The sequence below is a fragment of the Sceloporus occidentalis genome, unplaced genomic scaffold, assembly GCF_023333645.1.
Source record: "Sceloporus occidentalis isolate IW3139 unplaced genomic scaffold, rSceOcc1.0.p SCAF_21, whole genome shotgun sequence".
NCBI lineage: Eukaryota > Metazoa > Chordata > Lepidosauria > Squamata > Phrynosomatidae > Sceloporus > Sceloporus occidentalis.
The window spans coordinates 14428346-14447649 of record NW_028317001.1 but is presented as its reverse complement, the minus strand read 5'-3'; the positions used below and the strand labels follow the sequence as shown (position 1 = coordinate 14447649).

The window sequence follows — 19304 nt, the reverse complement described above, 5'->3', positions numbered from 1 at the left end:
AAGGAGATATAAGGCCTGAGAGAGCAAGAGACAGTTGGGGGAATTGTGTCGGTTGGAGATCGAGAGAGAGAGAGTTAAAGAGCGGATCTTGGAAGTTAGTCTCAGAATTGGACGCTTAGGTTTATTTAATAGCTTTTATGAATTGAATATTATATACTTACAAATATTGTACCTGCAAGACTCTTAATATCTTGTATGACTTATATTTCAGTTATATTTTGTTATTTATTATAATTATCTCCTTAGAGTATCTACTACTCAGGCAGAGGCAGCCATTTTGTGTTCTTATGGCCATTTTGTGCTGCTTGTGACTGTGCGGAATAATGTTCCAGAACCTTCTCTGAGGCCTCAGTTGAACAGAGGCCTCTCTTTCTCTCCTGAGGCTCCAGAGTCAGAAGGAGGCCAGGCTCCTTGGGCCAAAAGGAAGGAAGTGTGTCCCTTTGTGCCTCTGGCCCTCCATTTCGGGAGAAAGGAAGGAAGGAAGGAAGGAAGGAAGGAAGGAAGGAAGGAAGGAAGGAAGGGGTCTGTGGGCTTCTGAGGAAGGGGAGGCAGGGACCCAGGGCCAGTGGGAGGCTGGGCTTTGGGGACTGGAAGAGAGATTTGGGACAGAGACCCTCCCTTTGGGCCCTAGATGGTGGGCTCCCACCGGTCCTTGCCTCCCCCTTTGGGAAAGGAGACCCCTCAGCCCCCTGGACTCACTCCTGCCACTCATTCCTAGAATGGCTGGGACTCAGAGGAGTTTCCTAGGCATTGTCACCTTCTGCCCTCCATGGCCATTGGCACTGACCTTTCCCCATTGCCTTCCCTCCCTCAGCCCTTGGACCTCCTCCTCCTTCGCACTCAGAGCAACCCTTCTTTACGGCTGAGGAGACGGCCTCTGACCCAGGGAAGCTCCGGCCTTAAAGGACTGCAGAAGAGGCCTTCCTGGGGCTGCAGGAATCAGGGTCTTTGTACTGAAGGTAGGCCTTTATTCCTGGAGCTGAAGGAGGACCTTTGTTTAAATGTTTCAGTCCAGGATTGTGTGGAAAGGTTGCAGCTGAGAGACTGAGCCCATGCTTTGCAGGAATAAAGCCCCAAATTCAATCTCTGGCAGCATTGTCTTCCCAAAAGGTGGAAGTGAGATTTCCAGACCCCAGACACACAGTGCGCCAGCAAGTCCGTTTTATGGGGACTGTGTGTGTATGTGGTGTTTACTAGAGTTTTGTGAGGTATTTGTTTCACTGGGTTTATATAATAAATTTACTTATGTCTTCACTTCCCAAAATGAGCATAATCCAGGATGCAATCTTCACTCATAAACCTATACATTTATAGATTTTTGTTGTATAAGTGCAACATATTCAGCATTGTGCATCTTTTTAAAAAATATACAAGGAGAAGTGAAGAAATTGTGATTTTGACAATAGATCCGTTCAGAAACAATGCACACAAATTTCATGCCTCAATTTCTATGTGGCTTTAGCAAGCAGAGGAAGAAGGTACATACCTCATGCTCCTGCTATGACTGACACACACAAACACACACATTTTGTAATTGTCAATTTTTAAACCGCTCCGATCTTTTTGGAAAGGTGGTAAATACATACATTTATTATTATTATTATTATTATTATTATTAACACAGCAGTTAAACTCAGAGATTTGTCTCTTTTGGAAAAATGAAATGATTATTTTCACCAGTGTCTAAATGAAAAAGGGGGTGAAATGAGGGGAGGTCTTGGATCAGATCCATAAAGTAATATAGGTCTTATTCAGCCCAGGGGCCGGAATTTCTCCACCTGGGATATACATCATAGAATCATAGAGGGCGACTAAAATGGTGAAGGGTCTGGAAACCATGCCTTATGAAGAATGGCTTAGGGAGGTGGGGATGTTTAGCTTGGAGAAGAGAAAGTTAAGAGGTGATATGATAGATCTGTTTAAATTTTTGAAGGGATGTCATATTGAGGAGGGAGCAAGCTTGTTTTCTGCTGCTCCAGAGACTAGAAACCGGAACAATGGATGCAAGCTCCAGGAAAAGAGATTCCACCTCAACATTAGGAGAAACTTCCAGACAGTAAGGGCTGTTCAACATTGAAATAGACTCCTTCCTCGGAGTGCAGTCGAGTCTCCTTCCTTGGTCTTCAAGCAGAGGCTGGCTGGCCATCTGTCGGGGATGCTTTGATTGAGAGTTCCTGCATGGCAGAATGGGGTTGGACTGGATGGCCCTTGGGGTCTCTTCCAACTCTATGATTCTATGATTCTATGTGGCAAGAACAGGACATTCCCAAGCCAACATGGCCAGGCAATAGTGTGGAAAATGGGCAATCTCTATGTGGGCAAAGGCACTCTCAGGATTGTGACTTCTCTGCATGCAGAAGGCTGCCATGGCAATTGGGGAGGAGGGCTGGATCCCATGGGACAACTAGAGAAGAGAGAGCTCCTTTCCTGCCCTGTCTGACCGGGGGCCTCCCTGGGGGATGGACGGCAACTGGTTTGGCCACTGGGAGAATGAGGGGCCACCAGGCCAGACAGCCTGACCCAGCAGAACCCTCTATGCTCCAGTGTTGCTCCAGGTGGAATCAGGCTACAACTGGCCATTCACTGACCCAGGTATTACCATCGAGTTGTGGAAGCCATCCCGCATGACCATTTCTTGCCTGGTGAGAGTGTTTGGTGCGAGGTATTGGAGATGAATCCAGCTGTGTTTCTGTAGCCAGAAGCAAAACGAAGACATTTTCCTCTGAGGGCCACTGGGGAACTCTGCAGGTTTCAGCAGATGATAAACTCATTGCACATCTAGCTATGGGGACATAACCAGGGCCTTTTCCAATTTCCCATCCCCTGATCCCCAGCTAATCTAACAAGGTATGGAGTAACTTGTGTAGGGGAGCTGCTGTGAGTCTATGCTAGGTCCAAGGGGCTTTGTTTGGTGCAGAGGGAGGAAGGGATGCCCACCTCTCAATTGGCCCAAAGGAGGCATATGTCACCTGCGTATGTCACCAGCAGGATGCTTGAACTCCATCTTTGTGGCTTTGAATGCTACAAGGTTTCTTTCCAAACGAAGCCTAACCCTGGTCTCTTTTCTCAGGAACTTCATATTGGCCCCCTTGTACACTGCTTTGCGGTATCTTTTGCTGGAAGTGACCAAAGTGCAGGCCCACCAGGAACCCCCTGCCTACCTGATGGCTGACATAGAGGCCAAGCAGATGGAGTTGAGCTCCAAGAAGAAGAGGCTGCCGAGGTGCAACAACTCTTTGGTAAATTGCCATCTTGACTATTAGTTTCATCTGGGTCATTGCTGGGCTGGCTCATGAAAGCAAGCGGAGAACAACTGTCCAAGTTTGCCAGAGGGAGTCCTGCTTAATGTCACCTCATTTTTTCAAGGGCTTTGAAAATGACCCATTTCTCTCTCCTGCTCCCACTTTCCCTCTTCTTCTCAGTTCACTTCAGTTGCTGCAAAATGTGTTCCAAGTTCAAAAGACGTGTCCAACGCATCAACTCAAAAGAGGGAGAGGGGAGGAGAGAAAGGGGCAGGGCCTTGCCCTTGCCAGGAGTCGGAAGCAAAAGCAAACTGCTGTGCCCTTCCTCGCTTGTGCAATCTTCATCATTAACAACTCTGGCCATCTTGAACTCCTTCTGCTGTTGCTTGTCCACATGTGTCTTGCTTTGCCCATCTGTGAAATGCTGAGGGATGTGGAAGAATTTCTCTGAACCTAAATTGGGGATGGGCCCAGTGGCCCTCAAGCCCAGAGTACTCCCCAGAACTGTTTTTGAAATTAGGAGAGATATGGCTAAATTCACTATAATTCCTTGGTGACTAAATATACTTTACATGTTGGGGTAAGCAGTATCCCAGTCAATCAATAATATCTCAGAAATGGTCTAAATTTATTGTTTATTATATTGTATATTATATTGAAAGGATTCGAGACAAACTGGATCTCAAAGGCTGTAGCTTTTTGCTTTCTTGCAGAATTTAAAGTTTATTTCCTGGACTGAATTCTGAAGTCTTGAAATAATATTTGCGATGCACCATGTGCTTTCCTCCCCTTTTGCTTAGTTACTCTCTGGATAAGGCTATTTTCTATTGCAGGTGACCTTTGCGGATGTAGCAGTATATTTCACCGAGGAGGAATGGAAACTGTTGACAAAGAAGCAGAAACTTACATACAGTTCTGTGATGATGGAGAATTATGAGAATGTGGCCTTTGTGGGTAAGGAACCTGAATCCATTGCCCTTCCAGTGAAGACTGAGGGCCCTTTCATCATTCACTGTCAGAGTGCTTTGGTTCCACTTTAGAATTATAGAATTAAAGCAACTTCCTGACAGTAAAGACTATTCGATAGTGGAACATATTCTTTCCTCGAAGTGTAGTGGAGTCTCCCTCCTTGGAGGTCTTTAAACAGAGATTGAATCGCCATCTTTCGGCGATGCTTTGATTGAGAGTTCCTGCAGGGCAGTCAGTTGGACTGGATGACCCTTGTGGTCTCTTCCAACTCTACGATTTTATGATTCTATGATCAGTTATGAGTAGTGTCTATGAAGGGAAGAAAGGGGAACAAAAAATCTGCTTTTTCTCTAATGTTTCTTTTCCATCCTGAGCTTGCTTAGCTCCATGATTGATTCAAGAGGCCCTTTGTTACCGAAAATGCTGGAGTCTGGGGAGGACACCCGCAAGTGCTATGTTTTTAGGGGAATTTGGTACTTAGCTCAATAGAACGAGATAGTTTTACTGGGGCAACAGTGACCTCTGGATCCAGCCCAGCTATAGCAGGTCCTGAATCAAACAGTATGTCAGAGGCATTTGAAATAGGTTTTTGTGTTTCATTTAGGGGGAAAGGAAAATACACAGACACACATACTATATATATAAGTGTTCAAGATCTAGGTAACAAAGGTGGGAGTGGTGAATAGATGTTAAAGGTATCTATTACCTATCCAGAGCTTTATCCCAATTGTTGAGGATTTGGAATGGGGAGAGGTCAGTAGTTCCTGCGACAATTGGGGTTGGTGAGTGCATTGAGGTGCTTAGCCAAGAAAACAAACAGAGTGTCTGTCTGTAACTGGACTGACACTGAAGAACAGCAAGTTGGGCCTGATATTTATACTGAAATTGGTGCTTGGGCAGAAACTGAGGGTTCGGGAAGGTTTATATCTCTTTAGAATATTTCCTGGGTGGGGAAAGAATGGCGTGAACACGAATTGAATGCAGTGGGTGTTTGATGCACATACCTCAAACAAAAGGGATTACCACACCGCCTCTCAGGTCCTTGTTGGCTCTGAATTTCGATCGCGTTCACAATCCAATGTACACTACAATCTGACGTTGACGCTCCCAGATGCAGCTCAACAATAACATGGCAAAGTATGGAAGCAAATATCTAGATATAGGTATTGGCAATACACTGACCACTTTCCACACTTAAAAATAAGTCACAGACACAGTAGATTTCATTCAGGTCCTTGGAGGTTCTTTATCTTGAGTTGCAAAATAATTCAAATGAATAAATGAATAATTTATTATGGCACATGGCCAGCTTAAAAAAACAAACAAAGTAAAAACAAGTATCACAAAGCATCACAATAAGTAAACTGCATCCTAGCAATAAGGATAAACATCAGTTCATAAAATGAAATCCTAAACCTTGCAGGTAAAAATTGTCCCAAATAACTTTGAGAAATATAGACTTAAAACAGTAGACTGATTCTATGTCATAATTATTTCAAGAGACCGCAAGAGCCATCCAGTCCAATCCCCTGCCATGCAGGAAATCCAAATCAAAGTATCCCCGACAGATGGCCATCCAGCCTCTGCTTAAAGACCTCCAAGGAGGGAGATTCCACTACACTCTGAGGAAAGAGTGTATTCCACTGTCGGACAGCCCTTACTGTCAGGAAGTTCTTCCTAATGGTGATGTGGAATCTCTTTTGCTGTAGCTTGCATCCATCGTTCCGGGTCCTAAGCTCTGGAGCAGCAGAAAACAAGCTTGCTCCCTCCTCAACATGCCACCCCTTCAAATATTTAAACAGGGCCATCATATCACAACCTTCTCTTCTCTAGGCTAAACATCCCCAGCTTCCTAAGTCATTCCTCGTAGGGCATGGCTTCCTTCACCATTTTAGTTGCTCTCCTTTGGACATGCTCCAGTTTCTCCACATCCTTTTTAAACTGTGGTGCCCAGAACTGGACACAATATTCCAAGTGGGTCCTGACCAAAGCAGAATAGAGTGGCACTGTTACTTCCCTTGATCTAGACACTATACTTTTCTTGATGCGGCCTAAAATTGCATTGGCCTTTTCAGCTGCTGCGTCGCACTGTTGACTCATTTTCAAGTTGTGGTCTACTTGGACTCCTAGATCTCTTTAACTCATAGTTTCATTCAGCCAGGTGTCGCCCATCCTATATCTGTGCATTTCATTTTTCCGCCCTAAGTGCAGTATCTTACATTTCTCCATGTTGAATTTCATTTTATTAGCTTTGGCCCAGCTTTCTAGTCCATTCAGGTCATCTTGAATTTTGATCCTGCCCTCTGGAGTATTAGCTACTCCTCCTAATTTGATGCCATCTGCAAATTTGATAAGTATGCTCCCAATTCTGTCATCCAAGTCATTGATAAAGATGTTGAATAGCACTGGGCCCAGGACAGAACCCCACTGTACACCCCACTAGTCACTTCTCTCCAGGATGAAAAGGAGCCATTTTTGAACACCCTTTGGGTTCGGCCGGTCAACCAATTACAAATCCATGTGACAGTTGCCTTGTCTAGCCCACATTTCACAAGCTTGTTTGCAAGAATGTCATGGGGAAATTTGTCAAAGGCCTTACTGAAATCAAGATATACTATATCCACAGCATTCCCTTCATCTAACAAGCTGTTAATTTTATAAAAAAAAGAGATCAGGTTTGTCTGGCATGACTTCTTTCTCTGAAACCCATGTTGAGTTTTTGTGATTATGGCATTGCTTTCTAGATGTTCAGACTCTCTGTTTAATGATCTGCTCTAGAATCTTTCCTAGTATTGATGTCAGACTAACTGGATGATATTTCATGGTTGTTTCTGCATCAGTTTCAAAAAATTTCTGCGACAAATAATCACAGTTACACAATATCTGGCAACTTCAACAGTTACCTGCTCCTAATAATGCAAATATTTGCAAGCTCTCCTCTCCAACTTCCATCAACTTCACCATCTCTTGTTCACACCAATCCAATCCACACCGATTCGCATGTGAGCTGTATACTGTATTGGCTGTGAGTTATCATCCTGGTGCCAAACAGCATGAAGTGACCTCTGCAGTTGGTTTGCATCATGCCTTGGGCTCTGACTCTATGGCAGTCTCACAGGAAATGATGCCAACTGTCAATCAAAGTATTTTGCACATTTTTAATGGAACTGAAACAGTCCTTTGACTATTTGCTTCCACAGATTCCCTCAAGGCAGTCCCCATCCAGTCTCTTCTTTGCTAGCTGCTATGAGTAAGGATATAATCGTTCCATGGATTTAGGGTATCTGGAAAAGGATCATGCTCGGGTCACTCACACCAACTTTATTAATTTACTGTCAAATAGGGAAGGGTAAATGGGGGCTAAATCTGGGGGTAACACCCTCCTCTCTTAACTCTGATTTTCACTTATCTGTCATTGTCCTTCTTTACAGAAGAACTTGTGAGTCAAGAGAGAGTCGAAAGAGGAGAGAAGTCACATAAATGCCAGCATTGTGGAAAATGTTTTTCTGTGAAGTCAAACTTAGTGAGACATCAGAGAGTCCACACAGGAGAGAAGCCATACAAATGCCAGCATTGTGGGAAAGGTTTTTCTCAGAAGTCAACCCTAAGGATACATCAGAGAGTCCACACAGGAGAGAAGCCATACAAATGCCAGCACTGTGGGAAAGGTTTTTCTTCCAAGTCAGTCCAAGTGAGGCATCAGAGAGTCCACACAGGAGAGAAGCCATACAAATGCCAGCATTGTGGGAAAGGTTTTTCTCAGATGTCACACCTTTTGGAACATCACAGGATCTACACAGGAGAGAAGCCATACAAATGCCAGCATTGTGGGAAATGCTTTTTTTCAAAGTCATGCCTAGTGTTACATCAGAGAGTCCACACAGGAGAGAAGCCGTACAAATGCCAGCATTGTGGGAATGGTTTTTCTCGGAAGTCACACCTTTCGGAACATCACAGGATCCACACAGGAGAGAAGCCATACAAATGCCAGCATTGTGGGAAATGTTTTTCTTTGAAGTCAAACCTAGTGAAACATCAGAGAGTCCACACAGGAGAGAAGCCATACAATTGCCAGCATTGTGGGAGATGTTTTTCTTCAAAATCAGACCTAGTGAAACATCTGAGAGTCCATACAGGAGAGAAGCCATACAAATGCCAGCATTGTGGGAAATGTTTTTCTTTGAAGTCAAACCTAGTGACACATCAGAGAGTCCACACAGGAGAGAAGCCATACAATTGCCAGCATTGTGGGAGATGTTTTTCTTCAAAATCAGACCTAGTGAAACATCTGAGAGTCCACACTAGAGAGAAGCCATACAAATGCCAGCATTGTGGGAGATGTTTTTCATTGAAATCAAATCTAGTGTCACATCTGAGAATCCACACAGGAGAGAAGCCATACAAATGCCAGCACTGTGGGAGATGTTTTCCTCAGAGGTCAAACCTAGAGAAACATCAGAGTGTCCACACAGGAGGGAAGCCACACAAATCCCAGAAATGAACTAACATTATTTTTGTCAATAAGGAATACAAAGAATATATTTTTAATCCTGTGGTGATAAGAAAAGCCCCTTGTGATTATGTGTGTTAGGTTTGTCTGTCCATATTTCTGTTTATGTTTTAAAGTTATATTTTGTTAAACTTAGGTTTTAATTGCTATTAGTATAGATCATTGCTTTAGTTTCTAAATTTAACTGGGGATTATGGGTTGTGAAATAGGTTGCCTAGATAGAGGGGTGGGATTTGTTGCAGCTGGTTACAATAGTTATAGGAATGATAGCTTTTGCACTGTGTGGGACGATGGCTGAACACCGTTGGGGTCAGGTATTAACAGAAAGGGCTAGTTTCTGGGAATGGCAAAGGGGGCCTTTTTACCTGTGGGGCATAGACTGTGGGAATTGGAGGTGGGGGCTAAGTTTGAACAAGGGTTTTGTTTTAGGTTTTGGGCTTTTGATGTATTGTTTGGCTTGGGGAGGGCAGTTCTGTCTTAAACGCTGAATTTCTATGTGTCAATAAAGTTCTTTGTTATTTCAACAGACGACTCATTGGTTTTCAGAAGGTCTGCATTTGCACAAAATTGACCCTTTCTTCTCTCCTCAGCCCTCAGCTCCATTCCCAGCCAGAAAAACAGAGGCAAACATGCAAACACACACACACACACACACACACACACACACACACACACACACACAGAGAGCTATATGTACAAAGCAGAACCTTCCCAGCCTTTCCCTCCTGAGTCCAGCTCTGCATCTTTGGCTCCATTCTGGAAGGAAGGAAGGAAGGAAGGAAGGAAGGAAGGAAGGAAGGGTGTAGTCCTTCCCTTCTTCCAAAGGCTGAACAGTGGAATAAGCAGCAGCAGCACCAAGGGCCTTACGCTTAGACACTGTTAGTTCAGTATGAAGCAGTATATAAATGAAGCTGTTTGTTTTTGTTTGATCCCTGCGCATGGTCAGGAGGGTACTTTGGGGCAGCTACACATGCACACTCTCAGTCCGTGAAGCTGCTGCCCTCACAACCTTCTCTGAGGGAGGGAAGTGGTGAGAGCCCTCATTCATTCAGAGGAATGGCTGGAGAGTCTTCTGGGGGGTGGGTTGGGGTGTTGTAAGAAGGAAAGAAACCCTGATCTCCTTCCTCCAAAGAAAGGCAAGGGGCCTGCCAGGCCTCCTCTCCCTCTTGCCTTCCCTGCACACTCCTCTACGGATTCCTTGACCCCCGGGTACTTGGGGGGGGGGGGTTATAATGAGAAAAGGGGGCAGGCCGACACTTGGAGAGATGCATGGCCATGGAGGGGAGGGGGATCCAAAGCCAAAAAGGGCTTTAAGGAGCAAACCTCCCTCTTGGAAATTGGGGCAGAGAAGAGACCCTCCCTTCTGATGCCTCATTTGGGGAAGAGTTCTCTGCCAAATAAAGAGCATCACACAGCATAGGCTTCAATTGCATTTGAAACAACATTATTCAGGGAGGCATTTCTCTGGGGGGAGGGGTTCTATCTGGGGGGAGAGAGAAGAGCCGAAATCTAGGCCAAAGCCAAGAGGCGGGAGATGGAGGGAACTGAAAGCCCCTTCAGAGTTCAACAACACCCCTCCTAACAACCTGGCAACTAGGCTTAAAGGGCCACAGGATCTGGATTAGGCATTCCCCCCCCCCCCCCACACACACACAGACCTCCCTCCTCTAAAAGGGAAGTTAAATCTGGCGTTTCTCAGGCGTTTCCTGGCACGCCCCCTTCTGCCTCCACGCCGGACCACCGCCGCCGCTGCCGCCGTCAGGACTGCTCCTTTTGCCGGGCGGTTCCCTCCCGGGGTGTCGGAGGTGCGCATCTGCGCACCGCCCCGGGAGGACCGCCCACGGACTAAGGAGCACCGCTGTTGCGCAGCTGCGCAGTTGCGCAGCTTCTTATTGCTGTGGGAGGCTTGGGCTGGCCCTGGGAGCAGAGGATGCTTGTAGTGGCTAACCTCTGCTCCTTTAGTAGCCATAGAGAGGTGGGGGGAGGATAGGGATGGGGGGGATGCCTGGGCCGGGAATAACATCTTGGTGGGCGGAGCTCCAATTGAGGTTGTGTGGGGCAGGGGGAGGTATGGCGGTGGGAGAAGGGACTTGCGTTCCAGGGGAAGGCGTGATAGATGCGTCATATCTATCTCACCTTCCTGTCCCCCTCCCAACCTGAAGGACCTGAGGGTCTCTCCAACCGTGCCACAAACCCTGTCGCTGCTCCTGTGCAATGCCAGGTCACTTAACAACAAGACCCACATCCTCCAGGATTTGTTGGAGGACTCTAAATGTGACCTGGCTTGCATTACCGAGACCTGGCTGGGGCCTGAAGGAGACGCTGTGTGGGCTCAGGCCCTGCCTGCTGGGTACTCGGTGAAGGACCAGCGCAGGTTAGGTGGGCGGGGGGGGGGAGTGGCCTTGGTACATAGGAACACCGTGTCCCTCTCCAGGAGCCACATCCGACAGACCTCCTATATCGAGTGTATTTACCTGACCCTAAAGGCTAGGGACAGTCTAGGGATTCTGTTAGTGTATCGGCCACCCCGTGCATTAGCGGACTCCCTTAACGAGCTGACACAGCTGGTCGCTGAGCTGATGTTGGAGACGCCCAGGCTTCTTGTCCTGGGTGACTTCAACATCTCCCTCACGGCCAGCTATATTCCATCCGGTGCGGCTCGGGAATTCATGGAGACCATGGCGGCCATGGGCCTGTCCCAGCTGATACAGGGTCCTACGCATTGTGTGGGTAATACCTTCGATTTGGTCTTCTGTTCGGAGGCGGAGAATCCGTGGGCGGAAATAGTTAATGTTTCCCCCCTGTCATGGACGGATCATTTCCTGGTAGAGGTGAAACTCAAGGCCTCTGCCCAGATCCCCCCCGGGGGTGGTGGACCTGTTAGGATGGTCCACCCTCGAAGGCTGATGGAACCTGAGAGGTTCCAAGAAGCCTTAGAGGGGCTCACGGTTGGAAATGACGGCGACTCTGTTGATGCCCTCACCGGTAACTGGAATACCGGTCTTTCTAGGGCTATACACATGATCGCTCCCAAGCGCCCTCTCAGGCCCGCTTCCAAGCGTAAGCCCTGGTATACGGAAGATCTCCGGGCAAGGAAGCGAGCTCTGCGACGGCTAGAGTACCGTTGGCGCAAACACCTTCGCTTAGACGACAAGACTCTCCTAGACCAAATGTTAATGGACTATGGAGAGGCAATACAAGCAACAAAGAATTCGTTCTATGGTGCTCGTATTGCGTCCGCTGAGTCGCGTCCGGCAGAGTTGTTCAGGGTGGTCAGGGAGCTAACTCAGCTCCCTCCCACCCTGAACCAGATCCTTGAACCTTCTAAGGCCTGCTGCGACTTGTTTAACGACTTTTTTGCGGATAAAACTTCTCGTATAAGCGAAAGTCTGAACTCCGTTATTACAGCAGAACCTAGGGTAGAAGTGTCCAGAGCCTCCGTGGACTATGTTAAACTGGATCAGTTTGAGTTGGTGAGTACCGAGGATGTGGACAAGATCCTCGGAAGTGTTCGGAAAACGACCTGTTCTCTTGATCCCTGTCCCTCGTGGTTAGCGGCCCAGGGGGGACCGGCGGTAACATTATTGTTACGCCGGATAATTAATTCATCCTTGAGGGATGGGCTATTTCCATCGGATCTTAAATTGGCCATTGTAAAACCGATCCTAAAAAAGCCCTCCCTCGACCCCCTGATTCATAATAATTATCGGCCTGTGTCGCTGCTACCATTCCTGGGAAAGGTGATCGAGAGGGCGGTTGCTATCCAGCTTCAGGCGGTCTTGGATGAAACGGATTATCTGGACCCATTTCAAACTGGCTTCCGGGCAGGTTACGGGGTTGAGACGGCCATGGTCGCCTTGGTCGATGATCTCCGTCTGGGCATCGACAGGGGTAGCGTGTCCCTGTTGGTGCTCTTGGACATCTCAGACCATGGTATCCTTCTGGGACGCCTGGCAGAGGTGGGGATCGGGGGCACTGCGCTCCAGTGGTTCCGCTCCTACCTCTCCAGGAGATCCCAGATGGTGCAGCTGGGAGACGTGTGCTCCGACGAGAGGCCCCTTAAAACTGGGGTCCCTCAAGGGGCCATTCTGTCTCCCATGCTATTCAACATTTACATCAAACCGCTGGGAGAGATCATCCGGAGACATGGGGCGCGGGGTTATCAGTACGCTGATGACACCCAAATCATTTTCTCTATGTCTCCGACTGATGCAGTGACTGGGGATGGCGTCTCTCCTCTCGTGGCCTGTCTGGAGTCAGTAATGGGCTGGATGAGGGAAAACCGACTCAAGCTGAATCCAGAGAAAACGGAGGTACTAGTAATAGGTTCTCCTGGTCCAGGAATGGCGGTGGTTCCACCTGTCCTGAACAGGGTCACGCTCCCTGTGAAGGACTCCGTGCGCAGTCTGGGGGTGCTTCTTGACTCGTCCCTTCACCTGACGGCTCAGGTGAATGCGACGGTCAAGAGCACCTGTTATCAGCTTCGGCTGATCCGCCAGCTGCGCCCATACCTGGGCCAGAGGGACCTAGAAACTGTTGTACATGCTCTGGTAACTTCGAGACTGGATTTCTGCAACGTACTCTACATGGGGCAACCCTTATACCAAACTCGGAAACTGCAAATGGTACAGAACATGGCAGCCCGGCTGGTCACTGGTGCCCCCAGGACCAGCCATATAACACCGGTTTTAAAAGATCTCCACTGGCTGCCCATTCGTTTCCGAGCTCAATATAAGGCGTTGGTAATTACCTATAAAGCCCTAAATGGTTTGGGCCCAGGATACCTAAAGGACCGCCTCTCCCCGTACATTCCGCCTCGCACCCTCAGAACTTCCGGGCAGCAGCTACTGAAGGTGCCTGGGGCTAGGTTAGCCTCCACTTCGCGGAGGACGTTCTCCATAGCTGCCCCAGCCCTTTGGAATGCGCTGCCCACAGAGCTCCGCTCGTCTGCTACCCTGGCCCAATTTAGGAAGGATCTTAAAACCTTCCTATTCCAACAGGCATTCCCCGAATAGATACCCTGTGGGCCTCCCTTGTCTTTCGTGGCCAAGAGGTTGGGCTTTGGGGCTTTTTATTGTTGGTTAGTTTGATGTGTATTTTAATTTGTAAGTGTATTTTAACTTGTTATATTCTATTGTATTGTATTTTATTGTTGTAAGCCGCCCTGATCGAAGGAAGGGCGGCATATAAATAAATATTTTATTTATTATTATTTTTACTAAGGCGACCATAGCAGTCTCACCTCCGTATCCTGTCCTGAGGCCAGTTTGAAATGGGTCCAGATAACCCATTTCATCCAAGACGTCTTGGAGATGAAGAGCAACTGCCCTCTCAATTACCTTGTTTAGAAATGGAAGATGGGAGACCGGTCTGTAATTGTTCATCTCCAAGGGATCTAGGGAGGGCTTTTCCATAAAGGGCTGTAACACCATTTCTTTTAAGCAAGATGGAAAATAGCCCTCCCTAAGAGATGCATCTATGATATATCTCAGGTGAGTCCTAAGTGCATCTCCTCCTTGGATGACCAGCCATGAAGGGCAAGGGTCCAGAGGGCAAGTTGTCTTCTTCTCATTTCCTTAGTACTCACAGATTCAAACTGATCCAGTATGATCTCTTTCACAGAGTCACTGGACACCTGACCTATGGCCTCTGCAATAATGCTGGCATCAAAGTCAGCTCTTATCATTTAAAGCAAGGGTCCTCAAACTCCATCCCTCCAGCTGTTTTGGACTTCAGCTCCCAGAATCTCAGATCATTGGCCAAGCTGTCAGGGAGGGCATTATAAGGTAGGAAGGAAATTTGCATGTGGATGGTGATTGGCTGAGGGACAAAGAAGAAGGAGGAGCCTTTGTGGGGCTCTGGAAGTCTATTCAGATTGGCTGTAGAGTACTGAGGTAGGAAGGGAATTTGCATGTGGATGGGGATTGGCTGAGGCTTCTGGGAGATGAAGTCCAAAACACCTGGAGGGCTGGAGTTTGAGAACCCTGATTTAAAGCATCACAGTGAGCTGTGACAGCTCTTACAATGGGTCCTGGGGGGTGGGTACAGTCTGGTCCAAGATACTCCCACCTCGCTCCAATAGTCCCATTATGCTTCTCTTCTCTTGGCCCTTTCACTCCTTCTTTCCTTCCTTCCCTTCCTTACCTCCCTTCCTTCCCTCCCTCCCTTCCTTCCTTCCTTCCTTCCTTCCTTCCTTCCTTCCTTCCTTCTCTTCCTTTCACTTCCAGCCAGCCAGGCAGAGAGCTGAGCCAAGCCAGAAGCAACCCTTCTCTCCCCCAATTCCTCCAGGGGCCAAGGAAGGCAGCAGAGGCAAGGCAGCAGTGAGAGGGGCATGGCCAGGACTGTAGATCCCCCCAAGGCCAGAGGACGCCAGCCAGAAGACAGTCTTCTCCCTTAACATCCCTGGCTCCCAGTGGCAGGGACGCTTTGGTGAATGGTGGGTGAGGCTGTGGGTGCCACTTTAAAGGGTCCCTTCAGTCTGCCCTGGGAACAACCCTCACCCGTCTGAGGACAGACGATGCCAACTGGCTGGTACCTTTTTCCTTGTGTACTTTCATTTCATATCTACTTGGACAGATCTGTGGCGGGACACTTGGAGGGAGATGGGCATGGGCAAGGAGAAAATCATTCAGATGGCAAATTGGGGGGGAGAGATATTGACTGTGGAGCGGCTATACAAGATGTGCATGGTGCGCTAACGGGGTGAAATGTCGTTACAGCGGAAGAAGAGATTGATGTTTGATATCTATCTTCCCTTCTATTCACCCTGCTATCCCAAAAGAGAAGGAAAGCATACCAAACCAACCACAGAACCTTTCCCTGCTCTTGTGTAATGCCAGGTCAGTCAAACATAAAACGTAGATAGTCCATGATCTCCTACTGGACGAAGAAGCTGACCTGGCTTGTTTCATGGAGACCGTAGATAGTCCATGATCTCCTACTGGACGAAGAAGCTGACCTGGCTTGTTTCATGGAGACCTGGCTGGGTGATGAGAGCTCAGCCACCTGGGCTCAGGCCTTACCAGCCGGGTTCTCCGTCAGTGAGCAGGTAATGGGACGTTGCTTTGGTCCATGAAGACAATCTTGCTTTGGTCAGGATACCTATCCGTAAGATGGACCACATCTAATGTATTTGCCTCAGCTTAAAGACTAGGGAGTCTGGGGATTCTGTTGGTTTAATGTCCACCCTGTTGCTTAACAGACTCCCTAGCGGAGCTGACACAACTGGTCTTTGTGCTGCTGCTGGAGTCGCCTAGGCTTTTAGTCCTGGGCGACCTCAACATCCCTCTCAAGGCCAGTTTAACGAACGTATCTGGTGCAGATTGGGAGTTCATGGTCAGCTTGACAAACATGGGCCTTTCCCAGATAGTCTCTGAGCCCACACACTGTGCAGGTCATACTCTCGATGTTGTCTTCTGAAGGAAACAGGCACATCCGTGGGTGGAGGTAGTCAATATCTCCACATTGTCATGGACCATGGATCATTTCCTGGTCAAGGTTGGGCTGAAGGCCACTATTCCCCCCGTCGGGGTTGGAGGACCTATTAAAATGGTCCGCCCTCGAAGGTTGATGCAACCCACTAGGTTGCCAGAGGCAGAGGGTTTGATGGCTGGTAATGCCTGCGATTCTGTTGAAGCTCTGATCAATACTTGGAACAATGGTCTTACCAGAGCTATAGACACTATTGCTCCCAAGTGCCCTTTTTCAACCCGCTTCAAATCGCAATTTGTGGTATACTAAAGATCTCAAAATAATGAAGGGGTTGGACAACGGCTAGAGTTCCGCTGGCAGAAATATGGACTGATACCTGATAAGGGTTTTTTCTTAAATCCTATGGAGTAGCAATAGATGCAGCTAAGAAGTCCTTCTACTCTGCATCTATTGCATCTGCAAAGTCTCATCCAGCAGAGCTATTCAGGATGGTAAGGGACTTGACTCAAATGCCCCCACCCTGAACTCTTTATTGGAACCTACAAAAGTCTGCTCTGATGCTTTTAATAATAACTTTGCAGACAAAATCTCTCAGATAAGAATCAATTTGGACTCTGGCTTTACGACAGAGGCGACAGGAGAAGTATCCGGACCCTCCGCCTATACTGTTCTTCTGGATGCGCCGGGGGTTCAGGAGCCTCCCCTTCCTTCCCTCATTTCTTCCTTTGAGGAAACCACAATGGAGCCCAAGGTGCAGAGCTGGAAAGTCAGGAAAGGAAGGATCTAGTTTGGAAATATAGCTGTCCCTGTGTATCCTGTATATTTGTGTGTGTGTGTGTGTGTTTGCCTCTGCTGTTCCTATGGCTGGGAATGGAGCTGAGGACGGAGGACTGAAGAAAGGGTCAGTTTTGGGCAAATTCAGAACTTCTGTGCAACAAAGAGTCCAATGTGTTGAAATAGCAAAGAACTTTATGGTGAACACATAGAAATTCAGTGTTTAAGCCAGAACTGCCCACTCCAATCCAAACAATACATTAAAACCCCAAAACCTAAAACATCACCCTCTTCCAAAACTAGCCCCCACCTCCAATTCCCACAGTCTATGCTCTGCAGGTAACAAGGACCCTTTGCCATTCCCACAAACTAATCCTTTCTGTTAATACTGGCCTCCAACCTTCTTAGGCCAAAATCCCACAAATTGCAAAAGCTATCATTCCCATAACTAATAAAGCCAGCTGTAACAAATCCCAACCCCCCATCTACTTAACCTATACCATGACCCACAATCCCCAGCCAAACATACAACCCAAAGTAATTTTCTATACAATTAGCAATGAAAACCTAATCTTAACAAAGTATAACTTTAAAACATAAACAGACATATGGACAGACAAACCTTACAAACAATATCACAAGGGCCTGTTTTGGACTGTTGGATTGAAAATATATTTTTTGTATTCGTTATTGACAAATATAATGTTAGTTCACTACTGAGATTTTTGTGGCTTCTCTCCTGTGTGGATTCTCTGATGTATCACTAGGTCTGACTTTGTAGAAAAACATTTCCCACAATGCTGGCATTTGTATGGCTTCTCTCCTGTGTGGACTCTCTGATGTCTCACTAGGTCTGACTTCTGAGAAAAACATTTCCCACAATGCTGGCATTTGTATGGCTTCTCTCCTGTGTGGACTCTCTGATGTATCACTAGGTTTGACTTCAAAGAAAAACATTTCCCACAATGTTGGCATTTGTATGGCTTCTCTCCTGTGTGGACTCTTTGATGCATCACTAGGTTTGACTTCCAAGAAAAACCTTTCCCACAGTGTTGGCATTTGTATGGCTTCTCTGATGTGTCACTAGGTCTGACTTCTGAGAAAAACATTTCCCACAATGCTGGCATTTGTATGGCTTCTCTCCTGTGTGGACTCTCCGATGTTTCACTAGGTTTGAATTCATTGAAAAACATTTCCCACAATGCTGGCATTTGTATGGTTTCTCGCCTGTGTGGACTCTCTGATGTGTCACTAGGTTTAACTTCACTGAAAAACATTTCCCACAATGCTGGCATTTGTATGGCTTCCCTCCTGTGTGGACTCTTTGATGCATCACTAGGAGTGACTTCCTAGTAAAACATTTCACACAATGCTGGCATTTGTATGGCTTCCCTCCTGTGTGGACTCTCTGATGTTTCACTAGGTCAGACTTCCAGGAAAAACATTTCCCACAGTGCTGGCATTTGTATGGCTTCTCTCCAGTGTGGACTCTGCGATGCATGACAAGGATTGACTTGTAAGCAAAACGTTTCCCACAATGCTGGCATTTATGTGACTTCTTTCCTGTGTGAATTCTCTCATGACTCAAATGTTTTTCTGTAAAGAAGGACAATGACCGATGAGACTGAAAATCACAGTTAAGAGGGGAGGGTGTTACCCCATGATTTAGCCCTCGTTAACCTCTCCTTATTTGCGATTAACTTAATAAAGTTGCTGTGAGTAACTTAAGCATGGCCCTGCTGCTTATGCCCCTAAACCCATTGAATAGTTGTATCCTTACTCATAGGAGCTAGGAAAGAATGGGGACTGCCTTTAGGGAATCAGTGGAAGCAGATAGTCAAAGGACTGTTGAAAAAAATATTCCATGAAACATGTGCAAAAATACTTTGATTGATAGGTCGCATCATATCCTGTGAGACTGCCATAGAGTGCTGAGTCAGAGCCCAAGGCATGATGCAAGCTAACTGCAGAGGTCCTTCATGCTGTTTGGCACCAGGAGATGACTCACAACCAAAAAAGTATACAGCTCACATGCGGATTGGTGTGGATTGGATTGGAGTTGTGTGTACAAGGGATGGTGAAGTTGATGGAAGTCGGAGAGGATTATTTTGTATTATTTTGCAACTTAACATAAAGAATCACCAAGGACCTGAATGAAATCTACTGTGTCTGTGACTTATTTTTAAGTGTGGAAAGTGGTCAGTGTATTGCCACTACCTATATCTAGATATTTGCTTCTGTACTCTCCTATGCTATTTTTGAGTTGCATCTGGGAGTGTCACCCTCAGATTGTAGTGTACATTGGCTTGTGAACACGGTCAAAATTCAAAGCCAACAAGGACCTGAGAGGCGGTGTGCTAATCCCTTTTGTCTGAGGT

General features: G+C 46.9%; 1 protein-coding gene across 1 annotated transcript in view; it reads right to left on the bottom strand.

The window, feature by feature from the left end:
• Window positions 1-18035, bottom strand: part of LOC149301651 (uncharacterized) — a 51615-nt gene extending 33580 nt beyond the window's left edge. The window contains exons 1-3 of the mRNA XM_089484341.1: window positions 17644-18035; window positions 14785-14794; window positions 4717-4748 (exon numbers count right to left, since the gene is read on the bottom strand). Of these exons, the coding sequence (XP_089340467.1) occupies window positions 4717-4748; window positions 14785-14794; window positions 17644-18035 (434 nt within the window). The remainder of the gene's footprint in view (window positions 1-4716; window positions 4749-14784; window positions 14795-17643) is intronic.
• Window positions 18036-19304: the final 1269 nt, after the last annotated feature.